This window comes from Procambarus clarkii, chromosome 56 (assembly GCF_040958095.1).
Source record: "Procambarus clarkii isolate CNS0578487 chromosome 56, FALCON_Pclarkii_2.0, whole genome shotgun sequence".
Lineage (NCBI taxonomy): Eukaryota > Metazoa > Arthropoda > Malacostraca > Decapoda > Cambaridae > Procambarus > Procambarus clarkii.
This window is the reverse complement of record NC_091205.1, coordinates 12,618,013-12,641,691: the sequence shown is the minus strand read 5'-3', so window position 1 is coordinate 12,641,691 and position 23,679 is coordinate 12,618,013. Positions and strand designations below refer to the sequence as shown.

Below are 23,679 nucleotides of genomic sequence, written 5' to 3'. Positions count from 1 at the left end.
AACTTCAGAAGTTTTATAGCTTCCTCATAATTACTCTCATTAAGAGTAAGGTTATGTATGACCTTTTTAGCCTCTCCTGTGAGAAGACTGAGTAGGTATGAAAATTTAGAAACTTTGTCTAGAGACTGTTTCTTATGGATGTGAACTTCAAAGGAAGTCCAAAAATTATCCCAATTTTCTGTATCTAATCCTGAAAAGGTGGGCAAGTCTAGAGTAGGTAAACGAACCTCAGGTAAGTGATTATTGAAGTGAGACCCAGTGTTGCTGGCATTGGATCTAGACTGTTTGGCTAATTTAGATTTTAATTTTATCATGAGTCTCCTCTTCATATTGGGAGATGTCGTTTACAATTTGACTTACTTCATCAGGATCAATTTCTACAGTATTTAGCAGAGCAAGATAAGATTGACCTGCAGTTCTGACTTGATCAAATTTCAGATCAGCCAATCTAACTGTTGACTCTAAGTGATAAGAGTCAACGGGATTATCTTTAGTTAAGTCATCAGCCTTATTAATTAATCTGGTCAAGTGACCTTTAAGGCCAATGTAGGTTCTCCTCAATTGTTCAGGAGTAGCCATGTTGGGCTTAGGTTCAAACTTCACAGTGTTAGGGTATGTATTACTAATGAAGCTTGGATACTTGTTCATTAGTGAACAGGTAACATTAATTGTAGCCTAATTTAAGGTGACTACTTTATATTTTACCTCACTTGAGGTTGAATGTACCTACCTACCTAACAACAAATAGCTAGATATTTTGTGCACTGTCTGAACTTCACCATTAGTCCGGTTAGCTCATCCATATCACCATCAGAGTTAATGGAGATAATCCAGCAATACGCAAAATAGATACACAAAAATAATGTATACAAGAGAAATATTATGGAGACACTCCAATCAGAGTTATCTCAAAAATTTATCCCACCCTATAGAGGGTCAGCACAAATAATGTAATATATACACAACACTGACTAGTTTTAGATCTAGTCGTAATAATTCCTAACTAAGAACTATAAAATTATTTAGTCTGGGCTTGTACCAAATTCAGCACAATCTCAGCCTAAATTCTACCTAAGAACATGGGTAAAGATTATTGTGGTGCAATAAGGTAAATATAGTTGTGCTGTATTTTTGGGTTTTTTGTTTTATAAGAGTGCTCTTGCACACACAGGTGAACAATTATGTACAGTTAAGTTTGGCTTGCCAGCCACAGCCTTTTGTGATGGTTGACGGTGTTAATTAACTTGTCAACCACATGCAACCTAGATTCCCCTGACAAGTGTACACCATCTCTGGTCAGGTTCTGTCTGTAAGGTCTGGCTGTAAATTGGATATATGTGGCATCCAATCTCACTCGTTTTTTCAGCCTGAAATTTATGTACTTAGCAGCTCTCAAGTAGTATTCCGGAGTTACTCCCCAACGGTTATCTTGGCTTGGTTGGCGAGGCTCCACTAATGTGAATACTACTGATTCACTGATGAGCTTGAAAGAAGAAATTATGTTTTTGAGGTGTTTGATCACCTCGGCTGGATGACGAGTGGGGTGGATGTCATTGCCACCTAAGTATATAATGGTTAGATGGTGAGGCCACTCTAACGCAGGTGTTAGGGTGGTGTTGTTGTAAAAGTTATCAGCTGTTGCTCCTGGTGACCTAAAGATTCTCACCTCGGTGTGAGGTATAGGTCTAAGTGTTGTGGGTAATTGGCTATGACCCACTAAAGCCACTTTATACATGAGGTAAAGTAGCAAGATGTTAGTGTGATCTAGGCTAACTGATGTGTTACAATGTTAGTTGACACAATTAATTAAATAGTTAGTCTAGCTTCTATCACACAAGGATTAGCTATTAATGGTTAATATTTTAATTATAAATTTAATGCCTATCCGGTTCGAAGGACCATAATGTGGGATATTTGGGCTTGATTCTGATTAATTAATAATTAAAGTAGTAAATTAAATTACGAAGGACCACCCGCTTTTAAAGTAAAGAGGGAAACTGAGAATTTCAGATCATTAGATAAATTTCTAGAGAAAACCAGTGACTATGGATATAGCTAGAAAATATGATCATAAGAATAATTAATGGGCTGTATTATTAAAGAAACAGACCTCAAACACCTACATTGGGGGTTATTACTGGAGGTAAGTACGTCCAGGAATCAGTGTGGTTCGTTCACTAATTCAATTAATAATAATCTAATCCTATAAATAATGTTGAATGTAATATCATTCACATCAAGAAGAACATGAATATGAGCATAGTAATGAGTCACAGTAAATCACACATTAATATCAAACATTCTGAATGAATCAAATTGCAAGGAAATGGATAAAAAAGAAATAAGCCTTAGCTTGTAGCAGATTCCTTTAGATAACCATAGAAGTCCTCTTAATCTCCAGGTCCAGTACACTGACGAATGATACGGTTCAACATGGAGAAGGCAGCATGAGGAATTCTTCTCTCGAGCTGCAAGATAAATAACTACCAGCAGCAATTGATTTAACTACTCAATTCATATTCAAAAATATTAATATCTACAGATGGAATTCTAATCACCTGTTATTAGGTGTTATCCCGTTGCATAACGAACAATCACCCGGCTATTATTAGACCTGTAAATGATGCATCAAATAAAGGGTACTTAGCTGTGGGCACTGTATAAGTATTAAGATTGCCGTAATACCGCATCCCAGGCTCCGGTGAACCTCTCCTGGATAATGATGCATTTCAAGCTGGCTGATCACGTGTCGTCAGGAACCAAGTCTAGGGGTCCCTCATTTAACACCAGCACTAGTTGAAGATATTATCTGCAAGGTCATTCACGCCTCACAGTGGCGGCTTTCATCTGAGGATGGATAACACCTGTCCTATTTGCTGGACAATGGCGTCTTTTATGAGTACGGTAAGCGCGGCTTTGCCTCCTTTCGGCTCTACACGTGTCCGCGTACTGAGGGGGATGGCGTCCCTCCAACCCACGCCGAGTCGACGTTCATAACACAAATTATTGTCACGAACATTAATATTTCTCGCATTCGCGCTTGAAACTCTAAAGACTGGACGGGTTTATTATTTAGAGGAACGAAATATTATTATTTAACTATTTAAGAATAGTAAATATAGAAGGGAGAGGAATTAATGTCTCCCCATGGCATTCATTGATGACGTTAACTCTATCGCGAGGTAGACGCTATGATTCTAACGCTCTATTCGGCTTTTAGTTAGAGAACAATTCGTCTGCAATCAGTTGTCATACAGAATGCTTTAATTATGGAGAATCGTATTTAATTCTCACACAAATTGAATATAATGTGTTTTACTGTAAAGAAATCTGACGCAATACTGGCGTCAGGTGATGTGAGAATTCTAGCCTAATGCACAGATGAATTATTAGTACATGAGAATTCTACGAGTGGTTAATTTTACTTACTACAATATTAAGTATGGTTAGTAATAAGTAATGAGAATACAACAATGCTGTATTCGATGTTGGAAATATCCAACAGCATTCCAATGGGTTACATCACGTATATTTATAATTGTATTGCATTCCAGTGGGTTACCGTAAATCTGGTACTGAATGTCATTCCAGATTGCTGGTGTACAAATCAGTTTCCATAAAATTCCAGTGGGCTACCATAAATTAGACTTTCCGTATCATTACAATGACTAACATACATTTGGCATTCCAGGCAAGCGTCGGTGATAGCTGTTGTGGCGACAGCAATTGCTTGCATCGTTATATTCGTTGAGATTTTAGTCGAGGCTGACCCTAAATTCGACCCAGTCTATCAAAACCCTACCGTCTCCAGCTTCGCTCTGGGCTTCGGGGCCATCCTTTTCTCCTTCGGCGGAGCCTCGGTCTTCCCAACCATCCAGAACGACATGAGAGACCGCTCACTCTTCGGCAAGGCCGTCGTCGTCTCCTTCGCTGGTAAGGCCTTATTAGTGTTACGCTGCCTGGCTTTCCTCCTCAGGAATTTTTTGTAATGCTTATATTTCCTGCCTATAGTCTAGCCCAGTGCTACAGTTGAGCGGCATCTAGGACAATACATCTTTTTCGGATAATAACTACTCTCCCCCCACCTCCGAAGAGCTGGATGAAATCTTTGAATAATGTAACACAAAGTAACAAAATAAATAAATCATTATATATATATATATATATATATATATATATATATATATATATATATATATATATATATATATATATATATATATATATATATATATATATCCTACTATCTCCTACTATATGGGAATGCATGCCTGGCATTACAGCCGAGGAGAGACAAGTCATTAGCTACCTCAGTCATCAGAGCTCTTAATGAATTGCTCAGAGCAGACAACCTGGTCCGTCTCCCCGCTCGTGCCAAGAACACCAGCTGCAGGACGACCAACAATAATTCACCTGAGAATCACAAAATGAGAGCACAGATCACCAGGAAAATAGAAGAGGGCAATACCACAGGTGCCATCAGAATCTTAACCAGCGATAACACTATTGCCCCCAATAATGCCAACTCGACCATCACACCAGTTGCATTGCTCCTGGCAGTATGGGTTCGAGTCACTTCTGGGGTGTGAGTTTTCAGTTGCATATAGTCCTGGGGACCATTCAGGCTTGTTCCCATTTGTGTTCCTCACGTGTGCTCCAAAGAATGAGGTGATTTGGTAAAATACTGTGCTCAAGATTACCATCCGAGTGCTGGCGGGCGGGTGGTTCAAATAGCTTCGGCTATCACCTCCTTATGTCCGGTCGTGATGGTCGAGTGGATAAGGTATCCTGTACACACCAGTTGCATTGCTCCTGTCAGTATGGGTTCAAGTCACTTCTGGGGTGTGAGTTTTCAGTTGCATATAGTCCTGGAGACAATTCAGGTTTGTTTGCATATATATATATATATATATATATATATATATATATATATATATATATATATATATATATATATATATATATATATATATATATTAAATATGACCGAAAAAGTAAGATCATTAATTCTAACACGAATTTTCTCGATCTTTCTTACGTTTCTTTTCACTGTTGATGGTAATTCAAAAATCAATTCTCCAAAATTCATTTTTATTTCTAGTCTGACGCGACACTTGAGCGCGTTTTGTAAAACTTATTACATTTTCAAAGACTTTAGTTTATACACACACACACAACTTTAACTGAATAGAGCTTAAACATCTTCGAGTTTTTATATCTACATTTGGGTGAAGTGACATGTTACAACAGTTTTGGATGAGGTGAAAATAAACTTTTAACACAAGACAGGACACGAAACAATGGGTATTAAAGGTAGGTAACTGCAGAAGGCCTATTTTTATTGGCCCATATTTCTTGATGCTTCTATATTGGAGCGGAGCCTTGAAGTGGGTAGAATATAGTTGTGCATTAATTGGCTGTTCATTGCTGGTGTTGACTTCTTGATTTGTAGTGCCTCACAGATGTCAAGCCGCCTGCTATCGCTGTATCTATCGATGATTTCTGTGTTGTTTGCTAAGATTTCTCTGGTGATGGTTTGGTTGTGGGAAGAGACTATATGTTCCTTAATGGAACCCTGTTGCTTATGCATCGTTAAACGCCTGGAAAGAGAAGTTGTTGTCTTGCCTATATACTGAGTTCTTTAAGGCTTACAGTCCCCAAGTGGGCATTTGAAGGCATAGACGGCGTTGGTCTCCTTTAAGTCGTTCTGCTTTGTGTCTGGAGAGTTTCTCATGAGTAGGTTGGCCGTTTTTTTGGTTTTATAGTAAATCGTCAATAGTATCTTCTGAATTTTGTCTGTAGGGATAACGTTCCTATTAACAATATCTTTCAGGACCCTTTCCTCCGTTTTATGAGCTGTGGAAAAGAAGTTCCTGTAAAATAGTCTAATAGGGGGGTACAGGTGTTGTGTTAGTTGACTCTTCAGAGGTTGCATGGCGTTTCACCTTTCTTTTTATGATGTCTTCAACAAAACCATTGGAGAAGCCGTTGTTGACTAGGACCTGCCTTACCCTACAGAGTTCTTCAACGACTTGCTTCCATCCTGAGATGTGGCTGAGAGCACGGTCGATGTAAGCGTTAACAACCCTCCTCTAGTACCTGTCTGGGCAGTCACTGTTGGCATTGAGGCACATTCTTATGTATGTTTCCTTGGTGTAGACTGCAGTGTGGAAACCTCCGCTCCTTTCCGTGAGGAGCAGACACTATTGAGGGTGGGGAGAACAGTAGGGAGGGTGGGGAGAAAAGCAGGCAGGGTGTGGGGAATAGTAGGGAGGGTGGGGGAACTGTAGGGAGGGTGGGGAGAACAGTAGGGAGGGTGGGTAGAACAGTAAGAATTGTGGGAAGAACAGTAGGGAGGGTGGGGAGAACTGAAGGGAGGGTGGGTAGAACATTAGGGAGTGTGGAAGAACAGTAGAGAGGGTGGGAGAACAGTAGGAAGGGTGGGGAGAAAAGTAGGGAGGCTGGGGAGAACAGTAGGGAAGTTAGGGAGAACAGTAGGGAGGGTGAGAGAACAGTAGGGAGGGTGGGAGAACAGTAGAGAGAACAGTAGAGAGGGTGAGAGAACAGTATGGAGAGTGGGAGAACAGTAGGGAGGGTGAGAGAACAGTAGGGAGGGTGGGAGAACAGTAGAGAGGGTGAGAGAACAGTATGGAGAGTGGGAGAACAGTAGTGTGAGTAGGGAGAACAGTAGGGAGGGTGGGTGAACTGTAGAGAGTGTAGAACAGTAGAAAGGGTGGGAAGATAAATATGGAGGATGGGGAAAACAGTAGGGAGGGTGAGAGAAGAGTAGGGAGGGAGGGGAGAACAATAGGGAGGGAGGGAGAACAGTAGGAAGGGTGGGGAGAACAGTAGGGAGGGAGGGAGAACAGTAGGAAGGGTGGGGAGAACAGTAGGGAGTGTTGAAGAACTGTAGGGAGAGTGGGGAGAACAGTATGGAGGGTGTGAGAAGAGTAAAGAGGGTGGTGAGAACAGTAGGGAGTGTGAGAGAACAGTATAGAGAGTGGGGAGAACAGTAGGGAGTGTGAGAGAACAGTATAGAGAGTGGGGAGAACAGTAAGGAGGGTGAGAGAACTGTAAGGAGGAAGGGTAGGAAGAACAGTAAGAAGGGAGGGGAGGACAGAAGGGAGGATGGGGAGAACAGTAAGGAAGGTGGGAGAACTATAGGGAGGGTGGGGAGAACATTTGGGAGGGTGGGGAGAACAGTAAGGAAGGTGGGAGAACTATAGGGAGGGTGGGGAGAACATTTGGGAGGGTGGGGAGAACAGTAAGGAAGGTGGGAGAACTATAGGGAGGGTGGGGAGAACATTTGGGAGGGTGGGGAGAAGAGTAGGGAGGGTGGGAGAACAGTAGGGAGGGAGAGAACGACAGTAGGGAGGGTGGGGAGAACAGTAAGAAGGGAAGGGAGGACAGAAGGGAGTAGGGGGAAAACAGTAGGGAGGGTGGGAAGAGCAGTGGGGAGGATGGGAAGAAGAGTAGGATTGGTGGGGAGAACAGTAGGGAGGGTGGGGCGAACAGTAGGGAGGGTGGGGAGAACAGTAGGGAGGGTGGGAGAACAGAAAGAAGGGTGGGAGAACTGTAGGGAGGATGGGGAGAACAGTAGGGAGGGTGGGAGAACAGAAAGAAGGGTGGGAGAACTGTAAGGAGGATGGGGAGAACAGTAGGATGGGTGGGAAGAACAGTAGTGAGGGAGAGGGTGAACAGTAGGGAGGGTCGGGACAAGAGTAGGGAGGTTGGAGAGAACAGTTGGGAGGGTGAGAGAACAGTAGGGACGGCGAAAGAACAGTAGGGACGGTGCGAGAACAGTAGGGAAGGTGGAGAGAACAGCAGGGAGGGTGGGAGAACAGTAGGGATTGTGTGGAAAACATTTGGGAGCGTGGAGAGAAGAGCAGGGAGGAAGAGGGTAACAGTAAGCAGGATGGGAGAACGGTAGGGAGGGAGAAAAGTTGGGACTGTGAGGAGAACAGTAGGGTGGGTTAGGAGAACAGTAGGGAGGGTGGGAGAACAGTGGAGAGGGTGTGGAGAACAGTAGGTAGTGTGGTGAGAACAGTAGTGAGGGAGAGGGTGAACAGTAGGGAGGGTGGGTAGAATAGAAGGGAAGGTGTGAGAACAGTAGAGAGGGTGGGGAGGAAAGTAGGGTGGGTTTGGAGAACAGTGGAGAAGGTGGAAGAACTGTTGGGAGAATGGGGAGAACAGTTGAGAGGATGGGAAGAACAATAGGAAGAACAATAGGGAGGGGGGAGAACAGAATGGAGGGTGGGGAGGTAAGTAGGGAGGGTGGGTAGGACAGTAGGGAGGTTGGGAGAACAGTAGGGAGGGTGGGAGAGAACAGTAGGGAGGGTAGGGAAAACAGTAGGTCAGAGAACAGTAGGGAGGGTGGGAGAACCGCAGGGAATGTGGGAGAACAGTAGGGAAAGTGGGAGAACAGTAGGGAGGGTGGGAGAACAGTAGGAAGTTTGGGAGAACAGTAGGGAGGGTGGGAGAACAGTAGGGAGTTTGGGAGAACAGTAGGGGGGTGGGGAGAACAGCAGGGAGGGGGTGAACAGTAGCGAGGGAGGGGAGGACAGTAAGGAGGGTGGGAGAACAGTAGGGAGGGTGGGGAGTAAAGTAAGGTGGGTTGGGAGAACAGTGGGAAGGTGGAAGAACTGTTGGGAGGGAGGGGAGAACAATTGAGAGGATGGGGAGAACAGAATGGAGGGTGAGGAGGAAAGTAGGGAGGGTGGGGAGAAAAGTAGGGAGGGTGGAGAGGACAGTAGGGAGGTTGGGAGAACAGTAGGAAGTGTGGGGAGAACAATAGGGACGGAGCGGAGAACAGTAGGAATGGTGGGAAAACAGTAGGGATGATGGGAGAACAGTAAGGAAGGTGTGAGAGAACAGTAGGGAACGGTAGAAAGGGTGGGGAGAACAGGCGGGAGAGTGGGAGAATTGTGGAGAAGGTGGGAGAACAGTAGGAAGTGTGGGGAGAACAGTAGGGATGGTGGGATAACAGTAGGGACTGTGCGGAGAACAGTAGGGATTTTGGGGAGAACAGTGGAGAGGATGAACAGTAGGGAGGGTGAGAGAACAGTAGGGAGGGTGAGAGAACAGTAGGGAGGGTTGTTGAGAACAGTTGGGAGGGTGTGGAGGACAGTTGGGAGGGTGTGGAGGACAGTTGGGAGGGTGTGGAGGACAGTTGGGAGGGTGTGGAGGACAGTTGGGAGGGTGTGGAGGACAGTTGGGAGGGTGTGGAGGACAGTTGGGAGGGTGTGGAGGACAGTTGGGAGGGTGTGGAGGACAGTTGGGAGGGTGTGGAGGACAGTTGGGAGGGTGGTATGGGAATCGACCTGTGAGATTTATATTTAATTTATATGAATTTTTATAGAATTTATATTTACGTTAATTTATATATTTCGATAGCAATTTGTATGATGTTAAGTGGACTGTACTTCTGCAATAATCTCACAAATCGATCCTTACACGTTAAGGGGGAGGGGTTATATTAAATTTATATATATGCAGCCAATCAAACTACAGTATTAACTACATATATTAGAATACATTGAGGAGGTTCCTTATCTTATTGTACAACAGGTCTTAGTCCACCAGGTATAACTAGGATGTAGACACCAAATTATCCTCGTTTGAGGCTAGCTTCCATCACCCAGTAACTGATGTATCAAGTCTTCCTTCCTCTTCTTGTTCCTGTCAAAGGGCGTTAGCTGTAAAGCCAGAATCCCAATATATGACAGCTATATCAGAGAAAACACTGAATAATAGATCAGATAAGGACCAAGGCTTAATTACCTTTTTTTGAGTCGATCATTTGTGTTCTCACCGGTTCGCCCAATATGTACCTAACATTAATGGCCAAAAATGATTAGATAAACGGGTTTCGGAAAAAAACACTTCCCTTGTGTTTGTTGACTGCGTGTTGATGATGGAATCTTGAGGTTATCTTGAGATGATTTCGGGGCTTTTTAGTGTCCCCGCGGCCCGGTCCTCGACCAGGCCTCCACCCCCAGGAAGCAGCCCGCAGGAGGACAGTAGTGGAAGACCACTACTCTGATCTCCGTCACACTTCGTCCAAGAGAAATTATAGGAGTTGAATTTGCTCCACTGTGCCTCTGGTCTTAACAACAATGGCTGACCTTCCTGACGCTCCTGGCTTACTGTCCAGATATCAGTAACTGATAGAAGGGTCACATTCACTTTATTTTGATACTGATAATTAAGTTAATTCAAATAAGATGTTTTTATGATGGTAAAAGTCGAAAGACTAATGTATTTAAGAGTAATTCCCAACACAATAGGTGGTGAATTTATAATAGTATGTAGCAATGATATCCCGTTTTCTATTGACAGAAAATTCATCAACAAGCTACATTTTCTATGGGTTAACTTGTGTATACAACACAGCAGCAATATTATCTGCGTATTGTATGTAATATTATTAAATGGTGTCGGATTTTCCGACAGGTGGGGAGGACAGTTGGGAGGGTGGGGAGGATAGTCGGGAGGGTGGGGAGGATAGTCGGGAGGGTGGGGAGGATAGTCGGGAGGGTGGGGAGGACAGTCGGGAGGGTGGGAAGGATAGTCGGGAGGGTGTGGAGGAAATTGGGAGGGTGGGGAGGACAGTTGGGAGGGTGGGGAGGACAGTTGGGAGGGTGGGGAGGATAGTCGGGAGGGTGGGGAGGACAGTTGGGAGGGTGTGGAGGACAGTCGGGAGGGTGGGGAGGACAGTTGGGAGGGTGTGGAGGACAGTTGGGAGGGTGGGGAGGACAGTTGGGAGGGTGGGGAGGACAGTCGGGAGGGTGGGGAGGACAGTCGGGAGGGTGGGGAGGACAGTCGGGAGGGTGGGGAGGACAGTTGGGAGGGTGGGGAGGACAGTTGGGAGGGTAGGGAGGACAGTTGGGAGGGTGGGGAGGACAGTCGGGAGGGTGAGGAGGACAGTTGGGAGGGTGTGGAGGACAGTTGGGAGGGTGTGGAGGACAGTTGGGAGGGTGGGGAGGACAGTTGGGAGGGTGGGGAGGACAGTTGGGAGGGTGGGGAGGACAGTTGGGAGGGTGTGGAGGACAGTTGGGAGGGTGTGGAGGACAGTTGGGAGGGTGTGGAGGACAGTTGGGAGGGGGGGAGGACAGTTGGGAGGGTGGGGAGGACAGTTGGGAGGGTGTGGAGGACAGTTGGGAGGGTGGGGAGGACAATTGGGAGGGTGGGGAGGACAGTTGGGAGGGTGGGGAGGACAGTTGGGAGGGTGGGGAGGACAGTTGGGAGGGTGTGGAGGACAGTTGGGAGGGTGTGGAGGACAGTAGGAAGGGTGGGGAGGACAGTTGGGAGGGTGGGGAGGACAGTTGGGAGGGTGTGGAGGACAGTTGGGAGGGTGGGGAGGACAGTTGGGAGGGTGGGGAGGACAGTTGGGAGGGTGGGGAGGACAGTTGGGAGGGTGTGGAGGACAGTTGGGAGGGTGGGGAGGACAGTTGGGAGGGTGTGGAGGACAGTCGGGAGGGTGGGGAGGACAGTCGGGAGGGTGAGGAGGACAGTTGGGAGGGTGGGGAGGACAGTCGGGAGGATGGGGAGGACAGTTGGGAGGGTGTGGAGGACAGTTGGGAGGGTGTGGAGGACAGTTGGGAGGGTGTGGAGGACAGTTGGGAGGGTGGGGAGGACAGTTGGGAGGGTGTGGAGGACAGTTGGGAGGGTGTGGAGGACAGTTGGGAGGGTGGGGAGGACAGTTGGGAGAGTGGGGAGGACAGTTGGGAGGGTGTGGAGGACAGTTGTGAGGGTGGGGAGGACAGTTGGGAGGGTAGGGAGGACAGTTGGGAGGGTGGGGAGGACAGTTGGGAGGGTGGGGAGGACAGTTGGGAGGGTGGGGAGGACAGTAGGAAGGGTGGGGAGGACAGTTGGGAGGGTGGGGAGGACAGTAGGAAGGGTGGGGAGGACAGTTGGGAGGAAGTGGAGGACAGTTGGGAGGGTGGGGAGGACAGTTGGGAGGGTGGGGAGGACAGTTGGGAGGGTGTGGAGGACAGTTGGGAGGGAGTGGAGGACAGTTGGGAGGGTGTGGAGGACAGTAGGAAGGGTGGGAAGGACAGTTGGGAGGGTGGGGAGGACAGTTGGGAGGGTGTGGAGGACAGTTGGGAGGGTGGGGAGGACAGTTGGGAGGGTGGGGAGGACAGTCGGGAGGGTGGGGAAGACAGTTGGGAGGGTGTGGAGGACAGTTGGGAGGGTGGAGAGGACAGTTGGGAGGGTGGGGAGGACAGTTGGGAGGGTGGGGAGGACAGTTGGGAGGGAGTGGACAGTTGGGAGGGTGTGGAGGACAGTTGGGAGGGTGTGGAGGACAGTTGGGAGGGTGGGGAGGACAGTTGGGAGGGTGGGGAGGACAGTTGGGAGGGTGGGGAGGACAGTTGGGAGGGTGGGGAGGACAGTAGGGAGGGTGGGGAGGACAGTCGGGAGGGTGTGGAGGACAGTTGGGAGGGTGGGGAGGACAGTTGGGAGGGTGGGGAGGACAGTTGGGAGGGTGAGGAGGACAGTTGGGAGGGTGGGGAGGACAGTTGGGAGGTTGGGGAGGACAGTTGGGAGGGTGGGGAGGACAGATGGGAGGGTGGGGAGGACAGATGGGAGGGTGAGGAGGACAGTCGGGAGGGTGGGGAGGACAGATGGGAGGGGTGGGGAGGACAGTTGGGAGAGTGGGGAGGACAGTTGGGAGGGTGTGGAGGACAGTTGGGAGGGTGTGGAGGACAGTTGGGAGGGTGGGGAGGACAGTTGGGAGGGTGTGGAGGACAGTTGGGAGGGTGTGGAGGACAGTTGGCAGGGGGGGAGGACAGTTGGGAGGGTGTGGAGGACAGTTGGGAGGGTGTGGAGGACAGTTGGGAGGGTGTGGAGGACAGTTGGGAGGGGGGAGGACAGTTGGGAGGGTGGGGAGGACAGTTGGGAGGGTGTGGAGGACAGTTGGGAGGGTGGGGAGGACAGTTGGGAGAGTGGGGAGGACAGTTGGGAGGGTGGGGAGGACAGTTGGGAGGGTGTGGAGGACAGTTGGGAGGGTGGGGAGGACAGTTGGGAGGGTGTGGAGGACAGTTGGGAGGGTGGGGAGGACAGTTGGGAGGGTGTGGAGGACAGTTGGGAGGGTGTGGAGGACAGTTGGGAGGGTGGGGAGGACAGTAGGGAGGGTGGGGAGGACAGTTGGGAGGGTGTGGAGGACAGTTGGGAGGGTGTGGAGGACAGTTGGGAGGGTGGGGAGGACAGTTGGGAGGGTGTGGAGGACAGTTGGGAGGGTGGGGAGGACAGTTGGGAAAGTGGGGAGGACAGTTGGGAGGGGGGGGGAGGACAGTTGGGAGGGTGGGGAGGACAGTTGGGAGGGTGGGGAGGACAGTTGGGAGGGTGGGAGGACAGTCGGGAGGGTGTGGAGGACAGTCGGGAGGGTGGGGAGGACAGTTGGGAGGGTGGGGAGGACAGTTGGGAGGGTGGGGAGGACAGTCGGGAGGGTGGGGAGGACAGTCGGGAGGGTGTGGAGGACAGTCGGGAGGGTGGGGAGGACAGTTGGGAGGGTGGGGAGGACAGTTGGGAGGGTGTGGAGGACAGTCGGGAGGGTGGGGAGGACAGTTGGGAGGGTGGGGAGGACAGTTGGGAGGGTGGGGAGGACAGTCGGGAGGGTGGGGAGGAGAGAAGGGAGGGTGGGGAGGACAGTCGGGAGGGTGGTTAGGACAGTAGTGTGGGTGGGAGAATTCTCCCATGTATTCCTGTGCAATATTTAGTTTTCCTATAATATGTGCGACAATTACACCTAGAACCACTTTCCTCTTATTGGTTCTTATTGGTATATATTTGTTGCTAACCCAAACATCATTCCAGACCATTAACAACTAATCCTAACTGTACCGCCTACAGTGTTGCTATCGCTGTACCTGCCGGTGGCGATAGCGGGGTACGCGGTAAAAGGAGTTGATGTGGGGGACAACATTCTACTCACCGTCGATATCAGTAAAGGCATCATCAAGGCAGCGTTGGTGATGGAAGTGCTCAACCTCCTGGGCACCTACATCATCACCTTCAACCCCATTAGTCAAATGTTCGAGGAGTTGCTTGGGGTCGAGAACAGTAAGTTTACACGTGTTAGACAGTAATTAAATTAATAGGAAAGATTTTCCTGGGTAAATCCTGGTTTTCATATGGGGGTCGTAGATTTCGGTAGTAAATAACAAACAAAATGAGTTTTGTATATATTGTATTTATGTCACAACAGGCTTTCTGTTGTTTTCTGTGTTCATATATTCTTAAGAGAATTTGTGCATATGTGTACTCACCTAGATGTGCTTGTTGGGGATTAGCTCTCGCTCTTTGGTCCCGCCTCTCAACCGCCAATCTTCTTGTGTACTGAGCTTATCGAGCTCTATCATATCTACATTTGAAACTGTGTATGGAATCAACCTCCACTACTTCACTTCCTAGTGTATTCCATTTACTTACTATTTTGACTCTGAAAAAGATCCTTCAAATGTCTCTGTGGCTCATTGGAGTACTCAGCTTCCACCTGTGTCCCCTTGTTCGTGTTCCGCCTGTGCTAAATAATCCATCTTTGTCTACCCTGTCAATTTCCCTGAGAATTTTGTATGTGGTGATCATGTCTCCCATCTAACTCTTCTGTTTTCCAGCGACGTGAGGTACTTTTCACACAGCCTTTCCTCATAACTCATGCCTCTTAGTTCTGGGACTAGTCTAGTGGCATACCTCTGAACTTTTTCCAGCTTCGTCTTGTGCTTGACAAGGTACGGGCTCCATGCTCAACCCGTCCTCTTAAAAATAACGTCACTTTTGGCTCGTATGCGCACTATGGCCAAATTTGGACGTAATTTGAAATGAAATCGACTCACAAAAGTGACGTACTGTTCCGTTTTCTGTTTGAGTCGTCCGGCTTACTCGGTAAGGTTAAAAGAGGAAACTTTCAATTAACGTTTTTCATAACGTTTTGAAACTTTGAGAATTTCCTGCCCACCTAACCTATCAGAGGACCCTTAACTTACTGTTGTTGAAAAAAAAATCCCAAATTTATTTTCATTTCTTTTTTCATTTTCAAATTACGTCCATATTCGGCCATACTGGCAAACGGCCAAAAGCGACGTTCTTTTTAAGAGGACAGGTTGCATGCTAGGGCTCATACTCCAGGATTGGTCTTACATATGTGGTGTACATGGTTCCGAAGGATTCCTTACACAGGTTCCTGATGTTAGCCAGCCGCGCATACGCCACTGATGTTATTCTTTTGATGCGCGTAATTATTATATACACGTGACACATTATTCATCACGTGTTAATTTCTTTGTGATTTACACACAAACATGTAGATATTATATGTAATATGCATAATTTATAATATATGTGTAATATATATAATATATTATAAATATATATTATATATAATATATAAATATATTTAATACATATTATATAATATATATTTTACATATTATATGTTAAATATATATAATCACCTCAGTTGACAAACTTATATATAATCACTTCAGTTGACATTTGTATTCATATTCAAAATATCGTGTATTAGATCAAGTATTTCTGTATTTCTCAGATGCCTCTCTGATGTGTGCGTCGGTCTGTGTGTGTGTTTATTCTTTGCGTTTACTATTTGTATCCTCAGAATCGAGCTGTTAGCTCTTGGACCCCCTTCTTTCTAACCACTCTATTTTTCCCCTACTAGGTCTACTACATACATTTCTCTCTAACACATATACACACATCAAGGAAGCAGCTCGTAGCAGCTGTCTAACTTCCAGGTACCTATTTACTGCAAGGTGAACAGTCGCATCAGGGTGAAAGAAATTCTGCCTTATTATTTCCGCCTCCGCCCGGAATCAAACCCGGTCCATTAGGACTACGACCCCCGTGTGCTGTCCACTCAGTCACGAGGCCCCCCTGTGTGTAATTACCTAAGTGTAATTACCTAAGTGTAGTTACAGGATGAGAGCTACGCTCGTGGTGTCCCGTCTTCCCAGCACTCTTTGTCATATAGCGCTTTGAAACTACTGACGGTCTTGGCCTCCACCACCTTCTCACCTAACTTGTTCCAACCGTCTACCACTCTGTTTGCGAAAGTGAATTTTCTTACATATCTTCGGCATCTGTGTTTAGCTAGTTTAAATCTATGACCTCTTGTGTGTGTGTGTGTGTGTGTGTGTGTGTGTGTGTGTGTGTGTGTGTGTGTGTGTGTGTGTGTGTGTGTGTGTGTGTGGGTGTGTGTGTGTGTGTGTGTTTGCGTGTACTCACCTATTTGTACTCACCTATTTGTACTCACCTATTTGTGCTTGCGGGGGTTGAGCTTTGGCTCTTTGGTCCCGCCTCTCAACTGTCAATCAACTAATGTACAGATTCCTGAGTCTACTGGGTTCTATTATATCTGCATTTGAAACTGTGTATGGAGTCAGCCTCCACCACATCACTGCCTAATGCATTCCATTTGGTAACTATATGCACTCTGACACGGAAAAAGTTCTTTCTAATGTCCCTGTGGCTCATTTGGGTACAAGTTTCCACCTGTGTCCCCCCCTTGTCCGTGTTCCACCCGCGCTAAATAGTTTGTCTACCCTGTCTACCGTCTTTGTCTACCCTGTCAATTCCCTTGAGAATTTGTAGGTGGTCATCATGTCTTCCCTTACTCTTCTGTCTTCCAGAGACATGAGATTTAGCTCCCGAAGCCTTTCCTCGTAGCTCATACCTCACTGTTCTGGGACTAGTTTTGTGGCATACCTCTTAATTTTCTCTAACTTTGTTTTTTGTGTTAATTAGGTATGGACTCAAGGCTGGAGCTACATACTCTAGGTGTAACGTATCGCAAAACGAATGAAAAGAAAAGAAAACTGAAGAATCTCATGAGGGGTGAGGGAGGAAGAGAGGTGGAAGGGAGGTGTGAGGGAGGAAGAGAGGTGAAAGGGAGGTGTGAGGGAGGAAGAGAGGTGGAAGGGAGGTGTGAGGGAGGAAGAGAGGTGGAAGGGAGGTGTGAGGAAGGAGCGGTGAAGGAGAGGTCAGAAGAAACGGAAAGTTTAGAATGAGAGGGAGATAAAGAGATCAATGAGGAAAGTAGAAGAGTAGAAAGTAAAAAGTGCTAGAATAGTAGAAGGTATTGTAGAAAGATGGAAGTAAAAGAGTGGAAATTAGAAGGAGAAAAGAAAGTTGCAGCCATTAACCATTTAAGTTAATTATATGTAAGACAAGGAATGGAACTTGTCTGTGCTTTAATATTATCTGAGGTAATCGTGATCGTGTATCAACTGTAAGCATTGACTCGTATATCCAAGACTATTTAGGTTTAAATCTTAAGCCAATAAACTTCAGACTGCTCTCCACTTTAACTTGCAAAATCCAGGATCTTGGGATCACAATTAAAGACAATTTACAAAAATAAGTTAATTATATATTAATATTACAGGTATCACAATTCAACAGTTCACGTGATGCTTAATATGTCAAGATTAATACACACATTTGAGTCACCACACAAGAAATCAAAATCACTATGGCTGACTGCCCCTGAAAATCACACAACACCCATGTTGGAAACACAATATATGCCACATTACAAGTTCACTCACCAAAGACTGAAACTACAGTGTTTACGGTAGACAGAGTTCCCACTCGCCCTGAGACAGGCATTGGTCTGGCTGCGAGCCTCTCGACCAGCGATCTTTATCAGCGATCTCTACGGCTGTCCTGCTCAATCCTGCCTAAATGTACAGTTCCATGGGTATTAAAGGGGGGAACCAGTAGCTAAGCTCTGCCTACCAAGGAAGATAGCCTCAGGCTCTCTACGTAAAACCTAGACAGCGACTTGTTTGATGGACAGACACCACCAACTGTTTGCAATTATCGGTTTAGCAGAAAGCGAGGTCACTTCACACAACCTGACCCCTACCCAACCTATGGCCATTAACCCGTAAAGGTGTGACTTCTTAATTGTTATCGGACGACAGTAAGGCGCCTTCAAATACATTGTGCAACTGATTCTCATTGTATGTGAAATAAAACACATATATGGTGTTAAATAGGAGTGGTCTGATATAGGTGGTATACAAGGAACTGATTGATTTCTTACACAAGTTTCTAAAGGCAGTTCTTATGTTGGCCAATCTAGCATGTGAAAAAGGATGATATTCTTTTGATGTGGGCTCCTGGGGACAGGTTCGGTGTGATATCAACCCCCCAGATCTTTCTCTCTATTGACTCTTGCAGGATATCACCTTCCATAAATACCTTGTGTTTCAAAACCAAAACTTTTTTTTCAGCCTCCTACTTCCTTTACCTAATATCCTTACTTTACACCTTTCTGAGTTGAACTTTAGTAGCCATTTTCTCGACCATTCCTCCAGTTGGTCCAGGTCGTCCTGTAGTCTCTGTCCATCTTCATCTGTCTTGATTCTTCTCATAATTTTTGCATCATCAGCAAACATTGAGAGGAATAGGTCTGTACCCTCTGGAAGAGCGGGAACATACATCAGAAGCAGGATGGAGCCAATTACAGAGCCCCTGTGTGACTCCGCTGGTGACATCTCGCTACTCTGATGTCTCCCCCTAACAGTTGCTCGCTGTTTCATGTTGCTTAGATTCTCCCTTATCTATTATAGCACCTTACCTTTTATTCCTGCCTGTTTCTCTAACTTTTTAACAGCCTCTTATGGTGTACTGTGTCTAAGGCTTTATGACAGTCTAATTAAAAACACATCATTTTGCACATCCTTCTCTTTCTTACGTAATTTATGTTGTTTGATTATACAATTTTATTAAACCTGTGAGGCACGATTACCATCTCTGAACCCATTCTGGTGGTGTGTTACAAAGTTATTTCCCTCCAGATGCTCTACGAGCCTTTTTCTCACGATCTTCTCCATCACCTTGCATGGTATACAAGTTAGGGAAACTGGCCTGTAGTTCAGTGCCTCTTGCCTGTCACCATTTTCGTATATTGGGACTACATTAGCTGCCTTCCAGCTTTATGGTAGGTCTCCTGTTTCTAGTGACCTGATATACACCATAGAGAGTGGCACACTTAGTGCTTCTGCACCTTCCTTTAGTATCCACGATGAGATTCTATCAGGCCCAACAGCCTTTGTCACATTCAGCTCCAACAGATTCCTTTTGACCTCATCACAGGTGAGGTCAAATTCCTCCAAGGTTGCTTGGTTTGCCGCCTCCTCATTAAGTGCAGGGACTTTTCCTTGTTCTTTTGTGAACACCTCCTAGAATATCTTGTTAAGTTCTTCACACACTTCCTTCTTATTTTCTGTGTATCTGTTCTCCCCTTGTCTCAGTTTCATCACTTGTTCCTTCACTGCTGTTTTCCTCCTGATGTGGCTGTGGAGCAGTTTTGGTTGAGTCTTAGCTTTACTCGCAATGTCATTTTCATACTGTCTCTCTGCTTCTCTCCTCACTCTGAGGTACTCATTTCTTCTCCTCTGGTATCTCTCCCTGTTCCCTGTTATTCCTGTAGTTTCTCCATGTTCTTTTACTCAATTGGTTCGCTATCTTACATTCCTGGTTGAACCATGGATTCTTCTGTTGATTTTCGTTTTTCTCTTTTTGGACCGGGATAAACCTATCTGCAGCTTCCTGGTACTTTTGGGTGACATAGTCCATCATATCCTGTACAGTCTTCTCTCTGCATTCTGTTTCTCATGGTATTCCCCTTAGGAAGTTCCTCATCTCGTCATATTTTTCTCTTCGGTAATTTAGTCTTTTCAATTCCGATCCTATCCTTGGATAGGTTATCCCTACCTCCACCAGATACACAAATGTCAATACACAGTGTTCACTCATTCCTATGGGGGCTTCAAGTTTGCCTTCCCTTATTTCTGACTCATTCAAGGTGAATATCAGGTTGAGTCTTGCTGGTTCGCCATTGCCTCTCAATATTGTGGGTTTCCTGACATGTTGGTTAAGAAAGTTCCTTGTTGCCACTTCCAAGAGTTTAGCTCTCCATGTATCTTCACCTCCATGTGGGTCCCCATTCTCCCAGTCTATATTTCCATGTTTGAAATCGCCATGATTAAGAGCCTGGAGCCATTCCTGCAGGCAACTGAAGCTGCTCGCTCTATTATATTATAAGTTGCAATGTTGTTCCTATCAAACTCCTGTCTGGGTCTTCTGTCATTTAGTGGGGGTTGTAATTGACTGCCACTATTATCTTAGGTCCACCCATTGTCATAGTGCCTGTTATGTAATCTCTGAATCCGTCACAGCCCTGAATTTTCATCTCATCGAAACTCCAGTTCTTCCTTATCAGCAGGACCACTCCTCCACCTCCTCTCCCTCCCCTCTCTTTCCTTACTATATAGTAGTAGTAGTAGTAGGCATCCGTCAATCCCGTGGGGTTAAGGAGTTGTGCCCTGGGTGTCTAGTTGTTGTAGTCTAGTTGGATGCAACGCTGCTGTGGCTGTGAAGGCCTAAAATGAGCCATTGCCAAGGCGATGCTGGATTGTCCTCTCCAGGGCACAGGCCTGGGCAGTAATTATGGAGGATCAGCTGTTGCCCATGCAGCAGATCCACCCTCTCCACGCCACCGATGTGATCCAAGGGAAGGGCAGGCGCCGATACGCTTGGTACCAGTGTCGTCGCAGGAGTTGCCAGAATGTAGCAATAAACAGCTGCAAACTGCCTTAGGGACTCCGGCTCCAGATTTTTCCTCAGGGTTGACTCCTGAAGTCTTTACCATGAGTGGGTTTAGCCACAAGACAGCAGAGGTTTGAATTCGGGGTTGTCCTTCCCCTAGATGAGCTGCCTTCCCAGGCTAACGAGTCCCAGCTGCCCGCAGCAACTGGTTTTAAGGCGCCAGAGGCCCGCCTTCGCCCCTTCTCCTGCTGGTAGAAGCAGTTCTGCCGTGCATAAAAGCTAAGCCACACGTGCAGGCCAGGAGCTGGACTTGATTGTCACAGGCTATTTGAGTCGCACGCCATCAGGGGCCCATACAGGCTGTGGGGATTTTATCTCTACAACCCTTCCCCTCGGCTATGACAACCCTTTGAACCATAGGAACCATATATACTTATATATAGTAGTCCTTTGGAAACACAGCATCTGTTACGACTCCTGACAATTTTGAGTCCTATTACATCTGGGTTTTCTTTCTGCGCCCTTTCCGCCAGTTCACTTGCTTTATTGGTAATCGCATCGATGTTTGAGTACATTACCTTGAAGCTCACTTTCCTACATCCATTTTCACCTTCCCTCCCCACAAGTGTAGGAAGTTGTTCCATGGGCATTGCTAATTGGGTAGGCTCATCCTCCTGTGGGATAGTTGCCAGGGGTTTAGTGGGAGGTGAGGTGGGGGATCGAGGGTTTAGGTCTTGCCCAGGCCTGCTAGGGACAGGAAGAAGTCCTGGGGGTGTGGGGGCAGGGAGTGCTTGGGGATGGGGTTCAGGGATTTCTCGAGGTGAGGGCACGCCCTCCTGTGGTGTAGTTACCAGGGGTTTAGAGGGGAGGTGGGGTGGGGGATGGAGGGCTTAGGTCTTACCTGGGCCTGCTTGGGGCAGGAAAAAGACCAGGGTAATGGGAAGGCAGGATAAACATTCCTATCATATCCCGCCTTTCCCTTCTTTTTCTAGTGTTGTAAGGTTCATTTCCATCAGGCGCTCTTCATATCCCATACCCCCTCGTAACTCTGGGACGAGCCTTGTCGCAATCTTCTGAGCCATTTCCAGTTTCCTTATGTGTTTCTTCAGGTGGGGACTTTATGATGGCGTGGCATACTCTAAGACTGGTCTCACATAGACAGTGTAAAGCGCCCTAAAAGCCTCCTCACTTAGATTTCTTAATAATGTTCTAACTTTTGCCAGTGTAGAGTACGCTGCTGTAGTTATCCTATTTATATGTGCCTCAGGAGTTAGATTAGGTGTTACTATCGCATTAAGTTATGTACACTCTGACCGAGCAGTGGTGGCAACATGCCTGTCGTGGCACTGATGTCGTACAGTGATCTTGACTAATTAACACTATCAGACACAATTCATAAAATTGCTATTTTCTAATCGGTGTGTTACACTTAATAATATCACTACGCAACGATTTTCCTTTGTATCCCTCTGATGACCTGATATTATAAAGACTTTTCAACGAGCGTGTCGCACGTGTCCACCCTCCCTAGACTCTAGAATGTGTATTCACCTAGTAGTATTCACCTAGTTGTGCTTGCGGGGGTTGAGCTCTGCTCTTTCAGCCCGACTCTCAACTGTCAATCAATCAACTACTAACTATTTTTTTTCCACACACCCCCCCAGGAAGCAGCCGGTAACAGCTGACTAACTCCCAGGTACCTATTTACTGACAGGTAACAGAGCATCAGGGTGAAAAACCTTTGCTCATTTGTTTCTGCCGGCCTCATGAATCGAACCCCGGTCCACATTACTATGTATCAAGGGTACTGTCCCCTCAGCCACCGGCCCCGTGTGTGTGTTTGTGTGTGTGTGTGTGTGTGTGTGTGTGTGTGTGTGTGTGTGTGTGTGTGTGTGTGTGTGTGTGTGTGTGTGTGTGTGCGTGTGTGTGTGTGTTTGTGTATTTGTGTATTTGTGTGTGAACTCAAACAAAAACGTGTGAGTGTATGTTTGTATGTGTGTGTGTGTGTAATTACCTAAGTGTAATTTTTTACCTAAGTGTAGTTACAGGATGAGAGCTACGCTCGTGGTGTCCCGTCTTCCCAGCACTCTGTCATATAACGCTTTGAAACTACTGACGGTCTTGGCCTCCACCACCTTCTCACCTGACTTGTTCCAACCGTCTACCACTCTGTTTGCGAAAATGAATTTTCTTATATTTCTTCGGCATCTGTGTTTAGCTAGTTTAAATCTATGACCTCTTGTTCTTAAAGTTCCAAGTCTCAGGAAATCTTCCCTATCGATTTTATCAATTCCTCTTACTATTTTGTATGTAGTGATCATATCACCTCTTTCTCTTCTGTCTTCTAGTTTTGGCATATTTAATGCCTCTAACTTCTCCTCGTAGCTCTTGCCCTTCAGTTCTGGGAGCCACTTAGTAGCATGTCTTTGCACCTTGCATGAGGAAGCAGCTCATAGCAGCTGTCTAATTCCCAGGTATCTTTTTACAGCTAGGAAACAAGGGAATCAGGGTGAAAGAAGCCTATTGGGCTCTATCATATCTACACTTGAAACTTTGTATGGAGTCAGCTTCCACCACATCACTTCCTGATGCATTCCATTTGTCAACCACTCTGACACTAAAAAAGTTATTTCTAATATTTCTGTGGCTCATTTGGGCACTCAGTTTCCACCTGTGTCCTCTAGTGCATGTGCCTTTGAGAATCTTGTATGTGGTGATCATGTCCCCCACCCCCCGTGTGTCCACTCAGGTGTCAAGAGTCTGACAGCTGAGTGGACAGCGCTTCGGATTCGTAGTCCTGAGGTTCCATGTTCGAACCCCGGTCATGGTAGAAACAAATGGGCAGAGTTTCTTTTACCCTGATGCACCTTTTACTTAGCAGTAAATAGGTACCTAGGAGTTAGACAGCTACTACGGGCTGCTTCCTAGGAGGGTGTAACAAAAAGACCTGGTCGAGGACCGGGCCGTGGGGACGTTAAGCCCCAAAATCATCTCAAGATCTCAAGAACTCCCCTAACTCTTCTGTCTTCCAGCGACATGATGTTCAATTCCCGTAGTCTCTCCTCGTAGCTCATACCTCTCAGCTCGGGTACTAGTCTGGTGGCA

At 46.5% G+C, this 23,679-nt stretch overlaps 1 protein-coding gene across 1 annotated transcript in view; it reads left to right on the top strand.

The window, feature by feature from the left end:
• LOC123770837 (uncharacterized) overlaps nt 1-23,679 on the top strand; it is a 262,279-nt gene that overhangs the window by 215,724 nt on the left and 22,876 nt on the right. The window contains exons 5-6 of the mRNA XM_069305725.1: nt 3,692-3,933; nt 13,852-14,061. Of these exons, the coding sequence (XP_069161826.1) occupies nt 3,692-3,933; nt 13,852-14,061 (452 nt within the window). The remainder of the gene's footprint in view (nt 1-3,691; nt 3,934-13,851; nt 14,062-23,679) is intronic.